This window comes from Tripterygium wilfordii, chromosome 6, assembly GCF_013401445.1.
Source record: "Tripterygium wilfordii isolate XIE 37 chromosome 6, ASM1340144v1, whole genome shotgun sequence".
In the NCBI taxonomy this organism is placed as follows: Eukaryota; Viridiplantae; Streptophyta; class Magnoliopsida; order Celastrales; family Celastraceae; genus Tripterygium; species Tripterygium wilfordii.
The window spans coordinates 3,727,946-3,743,684 of NC_052237.1; the positions used below are offsets into that span (position 1 = coordinate 3,727,946).

The following is a 15,739-nucleotide window of genomic DNA, read 5'->3' on the forward strand; positions in this document are numbered from 1 at the left end:
ATTCTGTTTTTATCAAGATAAACCAATTGTACCCCTCTTCTTCCTCCCCTACCCTGCCTAGGGTTTATTCTTCTTGCCACGTGAACCTCGGGAGCAGTAACACCAAATATGACATATCCACTCCTCAATTCACTCTATTCCTCACTCGAACACCTGCACTACAAACTCACCCACAAAGATGGTTGTCACCAAATCAAGTATTGAAAATCCTAGACGACATATCCACTCCTTCATTGTCAAGTCTACGCAGACAGTAGATCCATTCCTTCGTTGCCCTTGAGCCGAGAAAGACTAAACCCGGTGTTAGGGGAAGCCTCAAGAAGTGAACTTTTAAGACTGTATGGCTATAATCTTGTGTGTTTTGGATTTTATTATTTGGTGGTGTTTTTGGTGGATAATGAATTTCTTGGAATATGATGATACATATGGAGGTGGTCAAGGTTAGGGATTGGAGATAGTTGTAATTGTGAGGATGGAGATTGAGAGGATTGGGGGAAGACGAAGATGAATAATACAAGATAATGGGGTGTGCTAAGATTGAACATTTTCGTGAGAAATTGGGATGAGTTTAATAAACTGTGACGTGCAAATAGTCTTCATCTAGTTGCATACCAGATTCAGTTCAAAATCTCGTCCTTATATAATTTGAAATTTGAAATTTCAAAATTCAAACCTAGCCATGTCGTCTTCCCCTTTTGTACTGGCCCACTGCATCTGTATTACATTACTTGGGCTATGGGCCGGATTTACGACATGAACGTGTTGTCTAGCAGTTAGTTGTTTGGGCTGTCAACTTGGGCTTCTGTCCCTTGTTGTTGTGGTCCTTGTTGACAGACTACAACGGGCTGCAGATGGCCCATTCACCTGCCATTGTATTTAAACAGTATTTACAAATCATTCGGGCAAGGTGAGCACTCTCCCATTGCTGGAATTTGGCGATTAAATAGGCAGTATATATATATATATATATATATGCGCTAATATGCCTGTTTTAGATTATAGCATATTAGCATGCTTGGCCTTTAGAATTACAAGAAAGGCTATTGTGATGCTTATTGGCTCAATTTAACAGGGTAACATTCAATTCAAGTATAGTATATGAATCAGGAACTATATATATATATATATTTTATTTTTCTTGATGTCTTTAGATAATATGCAATGCTATCGGGGCTATTAAAATAGGTCCCATTTCTGTGAAACAACCTGCAATTGTTTTCTGATACTTTTCTGACTACTGACAGAGATTGACGGATAACCTAACCTTCCCGGAAGTGATCGTTCTCCAAGCGACAAAAGAAGGTGGGTAAATATTCAGCTTCAGAGTCTGTCAACTCCTGATGCAGGCGAGCTCTTGATATATTTGCATTGTATGAGTTGAACCCATCTACTGTCTTTTGGTTTTGGTAGAACTAAAAGCTTTTCCAATGCTAATCTGGACAGCCAGATTTGTTGAATGATCCAACTCTTTGGAAGAAGATTGAGTACTTGGGCCTGAGAGTTTTGGGCCCGTAATCCTTCAGCTAATAGTTGTAACAGAATGACGTAAAGCAGTAACGAGGCCCACCCAGGCCCGTAGTTGTTACAGAACTAAAATCCCACATCGTTAGGTTAGTACACAACCAGACGCTTCATATTGCGCAGCGAGCGAAGAGGTGTTTGTCCCTTCGGGGACATCCGATAAAATTGGAACGATACAGAGAAGATTAGCATGGCCCCTGCGCAAGGATGACACGCACAAATCGAGAAATGGTCCAAATTTTTTTTTGCCCGAGTTCTCTCTAATTCCGATATGTATTTTACTGTCATGGGTTTAGGGTTCTCTTGCTTGACATTGCGTTTGGGTTCTGTAAGTCTGATGTATTTTACTGTTGTGGGTTAAAGGTTCGCTTACCCGATATGTATTTTACTGTCATGGGTTTAGGGTTCTCTTGCTTGACATTGCGTTTGGGTTCTGTAAGTCTGATGTATTTTACTGTTGTGGGTTAAAGGTTCGCTTATCTGTTTGGATTCGTTAGGGTTAAATTGAACTCTGCTTTGGGTTTCTATTGTTTTCTTTGATATAATTATGCAATTTTGGATTTATATTATTTTGGTCTGGGATATGGATTCTGTATTTGTTTGGAACTTATGGTTAGACTGAAATCTTCAAGGGTTGATAGCTAGGTGTTACTGTTTGGGATTCCTATTTTTCTAATTTGATTTTCATGAATATAATTCTGCAAGCAGATTCTTATCTGTAGAACTTATGGCTTCATCGGAGGAATTTCTTGTTCAACTTTTGCTCTCTGGGATTCTTTACATTGGTTTTCCAAAGGTCTTTATGAAGTCAAATACCCCGAATAATGTTCTTGAGAAATATTAATTCACTCTAGTAAACTGTCTGCAATTTACAGGAATGAATAACTTATGTCATCCTGGACCTTTTTTTTTTCCTTTTTTTTATAAGTCATCCTGAATTTGTGTGTCCATGCTTTTGATGGTCAATCTGATGTATCTGAGAATCGCTAAGTTGGGTTTTTAGGTTTAAGAATTAGTGGTTTTTAGGTTTGAGAGAGTAGAAGGCAAAATATAAACTTTCTGGTAAAGTTTTGATAGAAGAATCTAAGCCATGGGTAGAGTTCACTATACGGTGTAGAAATATAAAAACTTTTCCAGAATCATTACTTGGATTGGTTGTATTCATCAGAATTTAGTGTATTCTATGTGGATTGTGAGATTTGATGGCGAGTCCCCCCCACTTGATCTGTGATATAATCTGATCGACTTCTCTCATTTTTCAGGGAGGTTTTGCCTTGTAATCTGCCGCTGTCAATGAGCCATGAAGAAGGGCCGACGTGAATAGCAAAAGACTGATCTGGGGAATATCTGCTCATGCTGGAATACAAAATCAAGGGGAAAAAGAGAGTCGATTGGTGCTCAGCCAACTGCGCACAATGATAATTCATTTCAATATCCGTCCAAATTACATTGAAGGGCTTGTATTCTTCTCAAATGGAAACACAGAATTTGAAGAAAAGGTTCATGTCTCATCTGTCTTTGTTCTTTAGCTGGGTCAACCCCATCAAAATAAAGCTTAGGATCAGATTTTTCTGTATATAAAAACAATGAGATTTCCGCTGCAGTGAGTGAGAGAGTGGGATGTACAAGTTTGAAGTTAAATAAATACGTGCTGGAGCTGAAGTTCTAATTGACTTGTTGCTAACTGAGAAGGAAATAAGAAGGCATGTCTTCAATCCGTAGAACATCATCCATTAGAAGTTCTTTTTCAAGCTGAGCTCTGGTGGATTTCAAGACATCCTGCAAAGAATACATATTGTATGATTCTGTAAACAGCAGAAGAATCATTGTTGAAAGCTATAATGTTCTGAGGCAGCTGCTTCAAGTAGGTCTATATTTTCATGAGTAAAGCACTAGTTTATTTTGTTGAACTAGGAAGGCAGTAGAGTACTCACGTTGAACTCCATATAAGTGGCATTCCTCTCGAGCCACTGCTTGTCCATGACCACAAAGGCCACACAATATAGCAGGTCAAATGCCCATTGATTTTCTGGAAGAGAATGTAGCCACAGGAAAAATTCAGTCACTTAAATGGTTATAAATTTGGCATTGAGTACAAATTCAACTCTAAAGATTTAATTATCCAGGTAAGAAACTGTTGAGACAAAAGTTTTTCCCTCTGCCTCTCTCTAGTCTCTAATACTGGAATGAATGAGGCTTGAAAATGATGATATGAGTTTAGGCACCTGACAGCCTTTATATAACATGACTCAAAACAGAGTGCGGTGAGCTCTTACCTGACAACATTTGTAGGAAAACTGATCTGACAAATGTCCTAGGTTTTGCTGCAAACAAATAAATGAACTTTTATTAGCAATATTCACACCAAAAGGAAGGACATGGGCTTCAAGCTAATTCAGAGATGAAATGTGTTCACGGATCAGTTTGGTCTCTAAGGAGCTCTTGACCCCCCCCTAAAAGCTGAACTTCGGAAATCGTAGTATAAAATGGGAAGGAACATAATCAGTTTCTTACAGGCATGAAGGTCAAGCATTTGCATTATCATGAATGTGATATTTACACCCGCAACAGCAAATGGATACTCCCAGGCAGATCGCTTCCCTCCTTGTTTCTTTAATAAACATTGAAACGATGTCTGGAACAATTAATGGAAGAGAACATAATCAAAAGACATAGTATGGCTGCAGACAAAGTCTGAAGCCCGAGTTATCCTATTCCACTTTCCAGCAAATGTATTTAATCTACATGATGTATTAAAAGAATTGGCAAGAAGATTGAATATCTGAGTGCTTTGACTGTATAACAACTTAGGTACTTACTGAAAATGTCTTCGCAAAGAACAGCAGGTTCTCCAAGGAAATGAATCCAGCCCCTCTTTTTATCAAAAAGAAAAAAATAATTAATATATACCTAATTGTTTTAAGATACCTGACCTCAATAAAAAATGGTTTACAATATGTAGACAGAGAGCAAAAGACAAAAGGTAACCCAACCTGAAATCAGTAGATGGATCTCTTCCCTGCCATCCCATTTCTTTCCATTGATCAGATATCAAACCATGCAGTTCCTGACCAGGAAATGTAGCAGACCATAAAGCTTTCAGAGCTTCCTGTTTTCAAGAAGATTGCTTTATGAGTTCCTAGATAGAAAAATCTTTATCCTTGCCCAAAAAGATAACTCAGTTTGGAAATCCTTGGGTTTAGCGCCCCCCCCCCCCCACCCCGGCGGGCCATCAAGGCATTCTTTCATGTGTGCAACTGGTCATGTGAAAGAGTTCCTACTATAGATGTTTCATTTTTGTTATCTTGGACAGTTTCCCAAGCATTTCTATGTTGTATTCAAGAATCAATTTTGTGAAAACCAAAATGAACCTGATGATCCATCCTAGAAGCATCAAAGTAAACCTGCATCCGGTGCTTCAACCTTCTCATTCTTTCTTCCTGCATATATTTGGACAAGCCTATCAGGCTATCACATACGTCAAGCTATGTTTATGCAAGAACAGTGAGAACCTAACAGCTAACTGAAAAATATAGCTATATATACAAGACTGGTATTCACCAATCACCAAACTTTTATGCATTATCTCACCGGAATTTGAAGCAGTTTTAAGCTCAAGAAACCATTCTTTATGCGATGCAAATGGAACAATCCAGACAACACAAAAGATAGAAAATTCCAGCAGATAGGAAGGATTATGAGAGAGAATGACCAATTTGTCTGAGTGAACTACATTTGCTCTCTTCATTTGTCAATGCCCAGAAGAAACTGGCAGATAACCCAGTGAAAATCTAAGTATCTATTATTATGTAATCTGCATTTGAAACTTCTAAATTGATTGTTGGCTTGGCCCTGGATCAAACCCTATGAGTTGAGAAATCATGGGGCTTATTCACAAATGATTGCCAAAAAATAAAGAAGACGCAATGAAAACAATTAATAAACCAACTACAAAAAAACACCTGAGTCAGCTCCAGTTAATATTTGAGGCATTTTGCTAGGGGAACAGTTCATTACAGAAGTTGTCAAGCGACTTCAACCCAGTAAGGCATGGCCAAGAATTGGCAACCCCATTGCTTCAAATATGAAAACTGATTGTTTCTTTAAAAAAAAATATGAAAACTCATTTTTTTAGAAAAAAGAAAGGTAGAGGCAGGCAAGTAGCATAGCACAAAAATAGGAGTGTTTCACGCTCTTTTTCATTCAGTTCTTGATAAATCGGCATACTTGCCTGCAGGGGAGTCAGGTTGATGCAAATTCGTTCATAGACACCCTTTCGCTTGAAACAAACACAAGTGAGGCCCTTACCAATCCAAGTTGGTGTCCCACAAGTTACATCATCTGCATAGAACAATGAAACCAGTTATACAATTGCTTCCAACAATCTACATACAAGCCATTGCTCAAATAAACATCCAGGACGAACATCAAAATGAGCCAAAAACAAGCAGAGCAACATTTCTTATCAACCTGACGAAGGAACCAGACGAAGGCATTTCATAGCAGCAATGTGAAACAACAATACTATTTAAAACTCCCACCCAGAAGTTCAATTGTTCTAGAGACCAACAGAAGATATGAAATGAAGAATGTTATTTAGTGACAGAGCAATTGCAGATTCTCTACAGAGCGGGGACACTCATGGTCAATTGGTTATGGCAAAAATGAAAATTTTATAACTAATCAAGCACTTCAAAAGGTAGTGCGGGCCCACTGACAGGCGGCTGGATAAAATAGGCTTCTCACATGGCCCACGCAAGAGAAGTTACGTTATGCACGCTTGTTCGGATAAATCATACCGTAGAAACAGAATGACGTGGTCTTTTGCGTGGAGTGGCATCCTAACGAACACCCAGGACCGCTTTAACACCGCCCATTACAAATGCACACTGGGGAATTCGAATTTAAGCTTTCAACACGCGCTGGCCTGGGGAGATTTTTTTTCCTAACAAATACGACAGGGGAACATATGGTGCTGTTGGATACCAGCACTAATCCAATATGGTCGGAAATATTTACACGCGCTCCCAGTGAGTGTGAGGGAAACACGAATCATCCCTCCTATTCTAATGGAGCCAGAAAACGCACTATCACTCTCGTCTGTTCGACACGTTCTCTTGAATCATGAACTTTCAGAACAAAGAGAAAAAAAAAAAAAAGAGCACTAATTTGCAGTAAGAATAAAGTTATAGCCAAAACACTACAAAGGGGTAAAGGGCCACTGCCATAATTTTCTCAAGCATCCAAGATTACAAGGGACATGCATGTAGCTTTTTTGTAGGCTAAAAGGTCAACATCTCACCAAAGTTAGGTATCAGTGACATCGAACGACGAGCACATGCCAATTCATCCTAAAATAATCAATATATATAATGTTCGGATATGGTGATTATATTTGTTGCTGGGCTTGCGAACAAGGTCAAAACTCAAAAGTATATGGGACGGCCTATGTTCGTGCTAACTGCCAACCGGCCCATAGTTAGTAATGCTGACAAAGAGATAAAACTCGAGACAGGCCGGATGACGGATCAGCAGTCCAGTCCATGACCGTTCCACATGAATGTGGGGCCCCAATGGGCCACGATTGGGTCGAACCACCCAGTGCGCCCTGATTTGCGCCAAATCCTGTATGAGATCCCGGTGATGGAGATTTTACGCTTATTTTTCAGAATCATCTCTAACATTCCTCTTTCTCCTGATTATAAGCTAACTATACAAAATTGATCATCAATCAATGCGAAGTTCTATCGATTTTATGGACCAGAATTCTGAAGTAGTGGGATCGCGCCTCCTGCTCTGCAACACTAGTATAGGTACGTAACATTTACCAATTTCACTTACGCCTGTCGTTAAGTTCATGATCTATTAATCACCAAACAATTAGCGGTTTCAAATCGCTAAACTGACAAGGAGTAGATCGTGGGAGACTTGACAAATCGTAGCGAATCCACGATAGAAGATTTCGAATTGAAGAATCGTGAATATGAATCAGAAATCTCTAAATCAATCGACTAAGAACGCGTAGATAGATTCGAGGATAACAAAACTTGATTAAAATGAATCAACATATCATCGCATTGTCACAGAGAGGGTGTGAGAGAGGAACCTGGAGAAGCAGAGCCGCGTGAGCATAGATTGATGGATGAAGAAGGAGAAAGTGTAGGGATGGCGACGCAGTTTCCTTGAGCCCTAACTACGCTCATCCTCGAACCACTTGCTCTCAAATTCGGCAGTAACAGTCAGGGCTGTGACAGTACAGCAAGAAGAGAGAAAGGGACAAGGAGTGTTGTTCGTAACCTTTTTGTGATTGCGAGTCGGTGCGAGTCGTAAAAGGTGGCGAATGACGATATTAACCTGCCCGGTCCTGGCAATTATGTAGAGTGAGAAGGTACTTAGGTATTTAATTTAATTTACTGTAAGAATAAGTTAATCGATCTAAACGTCAAAAGAAATAATAATAATAATAATAATTATTATTATTATTATTTTATTAAATTTATTAAGGAGGGAAGCAGATGACAAAGTAGTATAATAGTGGTTGTGCGGTTTTGCCAAACTTGCAGACGAAAAGGTTGTTGTCTTTTAGGGTGACAAGGAAGCCGAAGCAGTCCTCTGTCGTCAGATTCCACATGGCAGGCAGGCAGGCAATCTATAAAGAAAGAAACTCACAGTAATTTAAGGACCAGATACTCTCTTTTTTGGCATTGGTGTCAATATTATTTATTTTTATTACTTGGGCGGAAGCGTGGAACTAAAAGAAGTGGCCACTGTCGTTTAATTCAGTGAATGTATTTGCATTGGAATGCCAAATGGAGGTAGACCGCAGATGTCTTATTATTTGACTAGCCAAATACATATAACTACTGCTAAAGTTTGCCTTTTATATTAAAATTACAATTAGTCCACAAATGAATTTTACAGTTTATTATTTATTTTCATATTTGAACTAAATCGTGATCTATAAATTAACTCATATTGTGGTAACCCGCAAATAAAGAAAATCAAAACCTCCCACCTAAATTGACCTAACAGCTACGGTGTCGTTTGAGTTCGTAACAAAACCAGCATAATCTATCTACAGAAAATATAGAAGAGAGGTGCGAGGAAGAGGACCGAGAATGTGATGTACACGCGCTATGGGTGGGGCGTGAAGCCGGTGAGATTCTTAAAGGAAATTTAGCTAATAAAAAATGTGACGACAAAAATAAAGATAAGAGTTTGCATTTGGAATTTTGGATTTAGCTGCTCTAACTCTGTTCTTGTGTCCCCACATGGCTCCACTGGATTTCGGATTTGAAATGACTGCCACGTGTCTATGATGGCAGACCTCATGAACAACTTTGACCTGGCACGTGCCCACTACAATCAGGTAGCTCACCCACCAGTCACCAGCTCATCCTTTTAAATAGAAAATAATTAAATAGTGATAATAATAATAATAATCACAATAATCCAATAATTTACTGGAAAATAAATAATCCCAAAATAAATTTAATTAATGGCAAAAGTTTGTGTGAGCAATAATAATGTGACTCATGCATTTGGGGGTTACAATGGTGAGATGTAAATCATAACCTTTGGGGAACTTGTTGGGCCAAGAAAGATATGCACACTTTGTTGGGCCAAAAATGAAAAGACAGAAAAGCTAGAGTTGAAACCTTGTTATACAAACAGCCCAAAAGAAAATACCCTTTCCAATGCCAGAAAATTAAGCAGCTTGATAGCTAATTGATCAGCAACAATCACAATCCTGTCATCCAAGACTGCATTCAACTTAGACTTTAATCTGCAGAAACACAGGAAATCACACACAAAGAAATTAGAGATCCAAGAAGTTCAATATACACCCTTGAGGTTTTTTTGGTAACTGAGAAACCGTCAAACAAGCATGTCCTTCGAACAGGATATTTGAGTGGACGTTAATCTCAAGCTATCAAAACAACCTGCACCAAGATGACGACAAGTAAGTATGGGTCGAAACTCATGCTGGTGAAAATAACACTCCTAGCCCTTCCCCAAAAGTGGGCTGAAATTCCGTTAGACTAGAAAAATCTCAAGGAAATACTCCTAGCTGGTTCAAACTCCCGGCCTTAGCATCCACCATAGCCCCAAAGATATAGTCAACTAAACTAATGCTCCATGGTTCCTTTCAAGGTTATGCACCCCAGGAAATACTCCCAACAGGTTCAAATCCGTCATAGACTCAAAGATATAGCCAACTAAACTATTGCACTATGGTTCCCTTCTAGGTTTGCATGAGGGAACACATAAGTGTCTTTTCGGGCCTAAAAAAAATTTGAGTTCAGTAGCAGATGAGTAGTTGCTTCAACACACAACTTGCATACAACTGAGGAAAAATTTATATTCGTACAGCTTGGCAAGCACATAGCAGCAAAAGCAATTGCCTTTCATATGAAACATAAGCCAACAGGAAAAGAAGCAGAAAGAGAAGGGTTAGCTGCTAAAGAGTTTTCTGTATTTGATGACTTGTCTATTGAGTAAAATATAAGGAAAACAAAAAAATGAAAAGATATACAGCCAACTAAAAATGACTCCTCTCAGAACTCTGTGTATACAGCCCCAGATGCCATTGCATTATAGGAACTCCGTTCAGCACTCTTGTTAAAGAAAGGAAAAGCATCGGTAACTATTGTACAGGGAAGAAGGAAAGAGCATGAGGTCCTTGTAACTATCAAAGAATCAGATTCACTATAATGTTAAAGAGGTGGAATGGAAGAAATGGCAAATTTCAAATTTAAGATGAAACAAATCGGACGAAGCTGGTTGACACTGTTTGGGGTTATAACCACCTCTCATTGATCCCCTCAAAGGTTGTCAGTAGGAAAAGGTTGGATAAGGTGGTGAATGTACAACGTCACGTAATCCAGTTCAAGAAATCATCTCCTCCACCAGTCTGGGACTTTCAATCGCCGGCTTCTATGAACAGAAAGTTGGACCCAAGGAAGCTTGTGCTTTATCTGTCTCCATAGCATATCAACGGCATCTTCTTTTTGTGGTGGATATTGGAATTCGTAGTGATGGGAGATATTCTTAAGGCATCTCCACATTTCAATCCATCTCTCCTTCGGAAATTTCCGAAGCTGATTGACCATGTACCCAGGTTCCTCTGCCTCTTTAACAGAGAAGAAAATTGAGAACTGTTTGTAGTCGATTTCTTCCTCGTAAGGGAGCTCAATTCTATCACTCACAATAACAGGGACGCAGTGACTAACTATAGAATCAAATAGACGGCAAGATGAAGGGGTGTCTCCAGCAGGATTTAGGCAGAACTTTGATGAGCGCATTCCTTGTGTAGACTGGCATATAATACAAAAAGAGAAAAATGTGTTAGGGAGGACTTCAGTCAAAATACTTCAATGTGTATGTCAATTGATTTAGATGGTCCAGTCCACTCATGAAATAAATAAGACTCCTATCCTGGCGCAAAAGACAGATTATTTTGTTCCTTTCAACAACCCACAGTGCCCATTAGGGAATATTCCCCTCCCTCTTTCTGAGAAAGGATGTAAAATATGACAACAGGATCAGAAAATAAGCGAGTGCTTGATGACAGTGCAATGTGAACATCAGAAAATATTTATTACAGGCGGACTAGATGTCCAGTAAAAATAATTTAAAACCACCTGTATAACTTTACTACATACCGCTTTTATTGTTTCCGATGTTGCAGAGCTCCTCTCATAATGAACATCATCATAACCAGATAATATCTTTGCCAATTTAGCACGAACTATGCCCTCCTGCAATAAGTAGGACCCCTGTTGATCAATGCTTAATCTAAGGGTTTTAATATGAATATTAAGGGATCCAACTTAAAAACATACATCTTTCCTGACAGTATTCCCTCGGAAGAAAAGAAGCGTGCTGCGAGACTCATACGGATCAGGAGGGTCATCATCTATGAAGGACTCCACAATGTGTACATATGGTGACACCACATCTTTGCTGAGATTTGACATGTTCCTTGGATAGCGGCCAAAATCTACAACAATGAAAATAGATGCATTCACCTGGTCCCGTAGAAATCTGAAAGCATTTGGATGTGTCATTGGAATGACATGATCTCTGCCTCCAGATCGCTGCCAGTATGTAGACTTGTGCAAAAATTCCATTAAATCAACCTGAGATCAGAAGAAACCCATATTCAACTGCAACTAAAAACAGAAGTCAGACAAAGACATCGTGTTGAGAGAGAGAGGGAGGGGGAGGGAGAGAGAGAGAGGGATTGTAGCGTTTTGGACAGATTTGTGAGGGGTAACAAAAATGCTAAAAGTAGATAGCACTAGAGGCTGGGTTTAAGTAATGAAAGGGTTAACTACAATTGATAATGTTAACCACAATTCTCCACCACAGCGGAATTGTACTGCTCCACATCACCATGTCCACATCATACCCACCCATATAATTTTATGCTTTCTCCCTTGATGGAATCCTTACAGAAAATAAAAATAAAAATGCCAATGAAGACAGCTATCAGCCTATTATCACCATGCTCAGTCTCCACTCACAGCAACAGATTGAACCAAACGGCAGAATTTGAGGTTAGCATAGGGTAGCTTGCACAAAGCTGGATTTGTTCAAGAAGATGTTGGTATTCTACTTGAATGATGATTTGAAGAGTGATAGATGGAAGTAAGCCTCAAGAGGCCAATCTTAGGTGAAGGATGTCGCAAGAACGTCCTAAGGCTGCAGATGAGGCATTAAGAGCTATATACTTCACAAAGGTTTTTGTTTCCATGCCCAGAAAAGATATTGAAGAGAAACACACAGTGGTGCGCTCCACTCCTACCTGGTCTTGGAAGTATTCTCAACCACAAATTGACCTCGTTAAAATTGAAGAAGGTAAGAATTGTTGATTTTCATAATCCATACGGGCACGTGTTACACACGTACTCCATAATTTCTAAATTTTACCCTCACTGAGATTCACACAATTCCCATCTCACTATACGACAGAAAAGGTCTCACTGTCAAGTGAGGCAATATTATTAGACTATATTTTATATACATTCTGAGGAGACTAACCAAAAAGATGATGCAAAATTGAATTTGACTCGGATAGATCATCTGCAGGAAAAAAAAGGGCTAAAATACTATTGGTTGCTTTCCTCCCCTTCCCAAATGTTCCGGATTTCCTATGATAAAGAAGCACAAAAGAAATCCCAAAAACAGAAAAAATAAAATTAAAAAAAAGAAGGCAGTATTTTGAACTCAGCAAAACTAATTTAATGTATTCACCACAGCATTTTCATTTATATAGACAGTTATTACTTGAAGTCCTGAATTTCTAAATTTGTTCCACATCAGATCACCAACTCTCATCCACCTATATGAGCCAAATATAAGGCTCTACTGTCACAAAAGGCAAAGATGATGGAATTCTGTAGCTTCAGCTAATCCAATCCGAGGAATGAGGCGAATCTCCAAAATGAGATGCATAAATCCAGTTTGATTCAAATAAGATCATTTAAGAGATTATGTATAGACATAATACTAAATCATGTTGGTTACTTTCCTATGCTTCCCAAATGTTCGGAATTTCCATGGATGGCAAACAGTCGACACAAACGAATTCTAGCAAAAAAAAAGAGGAACAGGGAAGAAAGCATTTCAAACTCAAAAAAACTAATTCAATGCCTTCAACAACATATTCCAATGCCAACATTCATAGTTCTCCATAATCGTGTCACTGTAACCGAATTAACCAAAAACAAACTCAACACCACTACAATGAACAAATTAAGTACCTGTAATTGGCGATCAATTTCCGTCTCCGGATCTGTCATGGTATGCCCGTGACTATTAAAACTTAACGACGAGAAAAAAGGCACGAAGAACGCATCGGCACTTTCTGGATCCATAACCCTGACCGCCTCCCTCACCTCTCCTCTTCCTTCATACAGGAGCGACGCCATTAACCAGTACTCCACACTGTGCTGCTTCTTCAGGCCCCAATTCGATGGCCACGCAGGTAAATTCGCTGCAGTAACCGGTTTGTCCACAGGGCTCCGGCGATCAATCATCCCGACATGGAACCTCCTCGGGAGTTCATACATGTAGACCCGGAGAGGCTGTCCGGTTGCACAGAGGGTGCGTGCATCCGGCGGTGACTGTAGCAGAGGGAAGAAGTACGGTCTAAGATCGACGGTGCCGATGTAAACTGAGTATGAAATCAGAAGGAGAAAGGCAAATATGAGAGAGGCTATGACTTTTCCATACATTTTTTTGCGGATCTAGCGAACTTTATCGTCTTTTCACTTCTCCCTCGCATATAGGCTGAGCTCTGCCTCTGCCGCCGTAGATCGCACCAACTGAATTGTCCGTTTACGGTCAAATTGTAGGAGCCAAAATTGAATAATTAGGTAGTAAATCATGGATTGGTTAGTGCACTGGATATGGATTTAATTCCAACCGTCTCTGTAATAATGATTTATCATGCTTTTTTTTTTTTCCCGAATAATAATTATTGAATAAGAAAACTTTTTTTTAATAATCATTTCTGATATTATGCTGAAATTGGCGTATGAGTGTCCTTTTTTTTTTTTTTTTTTTTATTAAGCCGGGAGGATGATTCAAATTCTGATCACCATGGTGATATATACCATTATTACTGCTTCAATTAGTGGTTCGGGTGTGAAATATGATAGTCCACAAACACATGAATTTATGTTATGATCAACAAAGTTAAGTGAATGCCCCCGAATTTTTTATTATTATTCATTAATTAGTATATTTTTAAAATTAGGAAAAATAGCACTAAAATTAAAAATTTGTATAATAACAACAAATAATAATTGAATGTTAATTGACAAATATTTTGAAGACTATTCATATTTTTAATTTATTTTATGATAACCTCATTTGAAATAACATTAACAATATTCTTCCAATATACGTAACTAAACTATCATCTGACCACTAATATCTCAATTGCAACAAAACTTAAGTCTTTTTGGTCGAATGATGATGATGATTGAACTTTTCACTTTATTAAATATTTTTCCATATCTAATATAATACAACAATTTAGCATAAACAATTATCTATGAATTTCAGATACGATTGCATGTGACTCACATAACTATAATTAATATGAAATTATTTATAAATTTTAAACGCAATGTTATGTCACCTCACATGCCTAATAATAATATTAACACAAATCTTACTGTAAAATGCCTTTTTCCAAAATACTTGAGTTTCACATCCTTAATTCCAATTTGCACTCCCTATAAACAGGGTTCTTAGAGACTCTGCCACCAACCTATAAACACAGATCTTGAAACCAAATCAACCCATCAATCCCATTTCTGAGAAAGACTTGCGTGAGAAAGGTTTTCAAATGAGGCGGAAGAGAAGAGGGGAAAAATGGGCGGGCCCGGGCAAAGCATATCAGGGTGGCGAAAAAGTTGACTAAAGACCCAAATTTTTGTTTGCTTATAACAAAATATAGATAAGAAAATTGAGGGTGGCCCAGTGTCTTTCCTCCTTACTTGATGGTTCAGTATTCAAAATTAAAAGTTAAAACTACTAAATCCTTCTTTATTTAATTTATCAATATGTGGGTGCAACAATTACAAGGTTAAACTACTAAAATTAATCATTTAAAAAAATACAGATAAAATAAAACATGCTATAACCAGAAGTAGCTAATCCACAGTTAAAATGTCAGTATAACAATTGAACAATGCTTATAAAAAAAAAAAACAAAAACAACTGAGCAGTGAGGAAAAAGGAAACACAAATAGGAAAAAAAAAAAGTCAGACAACGCAAATTTAAAAAAAGAAAAAGGTTAAAAAGAAAAATTCTAGGTCCACAGTTCCACTTTTGGCATATTTTGTACGCTTTAAGGGACAAAAGTCACAAGAATCAGCATCTCAGAGTTAAATCATAAATGCTCAGAGCAAATGCAATCAGCTATTTTTAATAACCAACAAAAATAATACTGGATCACGTTTTTCAATACAATCAAATCGATAAAACACAAATTCCTATACATTATCCATTTTCACCCAATATGGAGACCAATAATATTTCATATCTCCATATTATCCACAATAAAATTACACCAAAACGCAAAATCTCATATAACCACATTAACTAAACACGTCTTCCAATACAATCACATCAATAAAACACAAAAATCTCATATATTTTTGTTGACCCAATAAAATTTTACCATGTGGTTGCTCTGAC

At 38.2% G+C, this 15,739-nt stretch overlaps 2 protein-coding genes, 1 long non-coding RNA gene and 1 other non-coding gene across 8 annotated transcripts; 2 read left to right on the forward strand and 2 right to left on the reverse strand.

Annotated features, from left to right (window-relative positions):
- Positions 1 to 1,239: 1,239 nt before the first annotated feature.
- LOC119999547 lies at positions 1,240 to 3,183 on the forward strand. Of its 2 annotated transcripts, none has more exons than XR_005468469.1 (2): positions 1,240 to 1,752; positions 2,784 to 3,183. It is a non-coding gene; the product is annotated as an uncharacterized LOC119999547 (long non-coding RNA). The 2 variants fall into 2 exon arrangements; XR_005468468.1 differs by lacking the exon at positions 1,240 to 1,752 and adding an exon at positions 1,895 to 1,956.
- LOC120001150 lies at positions 1,662 to 1,764 on the forward strand. The gene has a single exon (XR_005468755.1). It is a non-coding gene; the product is annotated as a U6 spliceosomal RNA (small nuclear RNA).
- Positions 2,917 to 7,848, reverse strand: LOC119999546 (ELMO domain-containing protein A-like). Of its 3 annotated transcripts, none has more exons than XM_038847167.1 (9): positions 7,628 to 7,846; positions 5,753 to 5,862; positions 4,893 to 4,961; positions 4,515 to 4,630; positions 4,341 to 4,395; positions 4,036 to 4,156; positions 3,798 to 3,845; positions 3,456 to 3,550; positions 2,917 to 3,300 (listed from the first exon to the last, which is right to left on the reverse strand). In XM_038847167.1, the coding sequence occupies exons 1-9, from the start codon at positions 7,722 to 7,724 to the stop codon at positions 3,202 to 3,204; spliced, it is 810 nt and encodes a 269-aa protein (XP_038703095.1). In that variant the 5' UTR covers positions 7,725 to 7,846; the 3' UTR covers positions 2,917 to 3,201. The 3 variants fall into 3 exon arrangements, with proteins under 3 accessions (XP_038703095.1, XP_038703096.1, XP_038703097.1); XM_038847168.1 differs by having other exon boundaries at positions 3,159 to 3,300; positions 4,036 to 4,132; positions 7,628 to 7,848; XM_038847169.1 differs by lacking the exon at positions 7,628 to 7,846 and adding an exon at positions 5,992 to 6,183 and having other exon boundaries at positions 3,159 to 3,300.
- Positions 7,849 to 9,907: 2,059 nt separating this feature from the next.
- On the reverse strand, positions 9,908 to 13,971 carry LOC120000994 (probable arabinosyltransferase ARAD1). 2 transcript variants are annotated; one of them, XM_038849195.1, is made up of 5 exons: positions 13,762 to 13,971; positions 13,290 to 13,652; positions 11,367 to 11,663; positions 11,187 to 11,282; positions 9,908 to 10,838 (listed from the first exon to the last, which is right to left on the reverse strand). In XM_038849195.1, the coding sequence occupies exons 2-5, from the start codon at positions 13,596 to 13,598 to the stop codon at positions 10,419 to 10,421; spliced, it is 1,122 nt and encodes a 373-aa protein (XP_038705123.1). In that variant the 5' UTR covers positions 13,599 to 13,652; positions 13,762 to 13,971; the 3' UTR covers positions 9,908 to 10,418. The 2 variants fall into 2 exon arrangements, with proteins under 2 accessions (XP_038705123.1, XP_038705122.1); XM_038849194.1 differs by having other exon boundaries at positions 13,290 to 13,971.
- Positions 13,972 to 15,739: the final 1,768 nt, after the last annotated feature.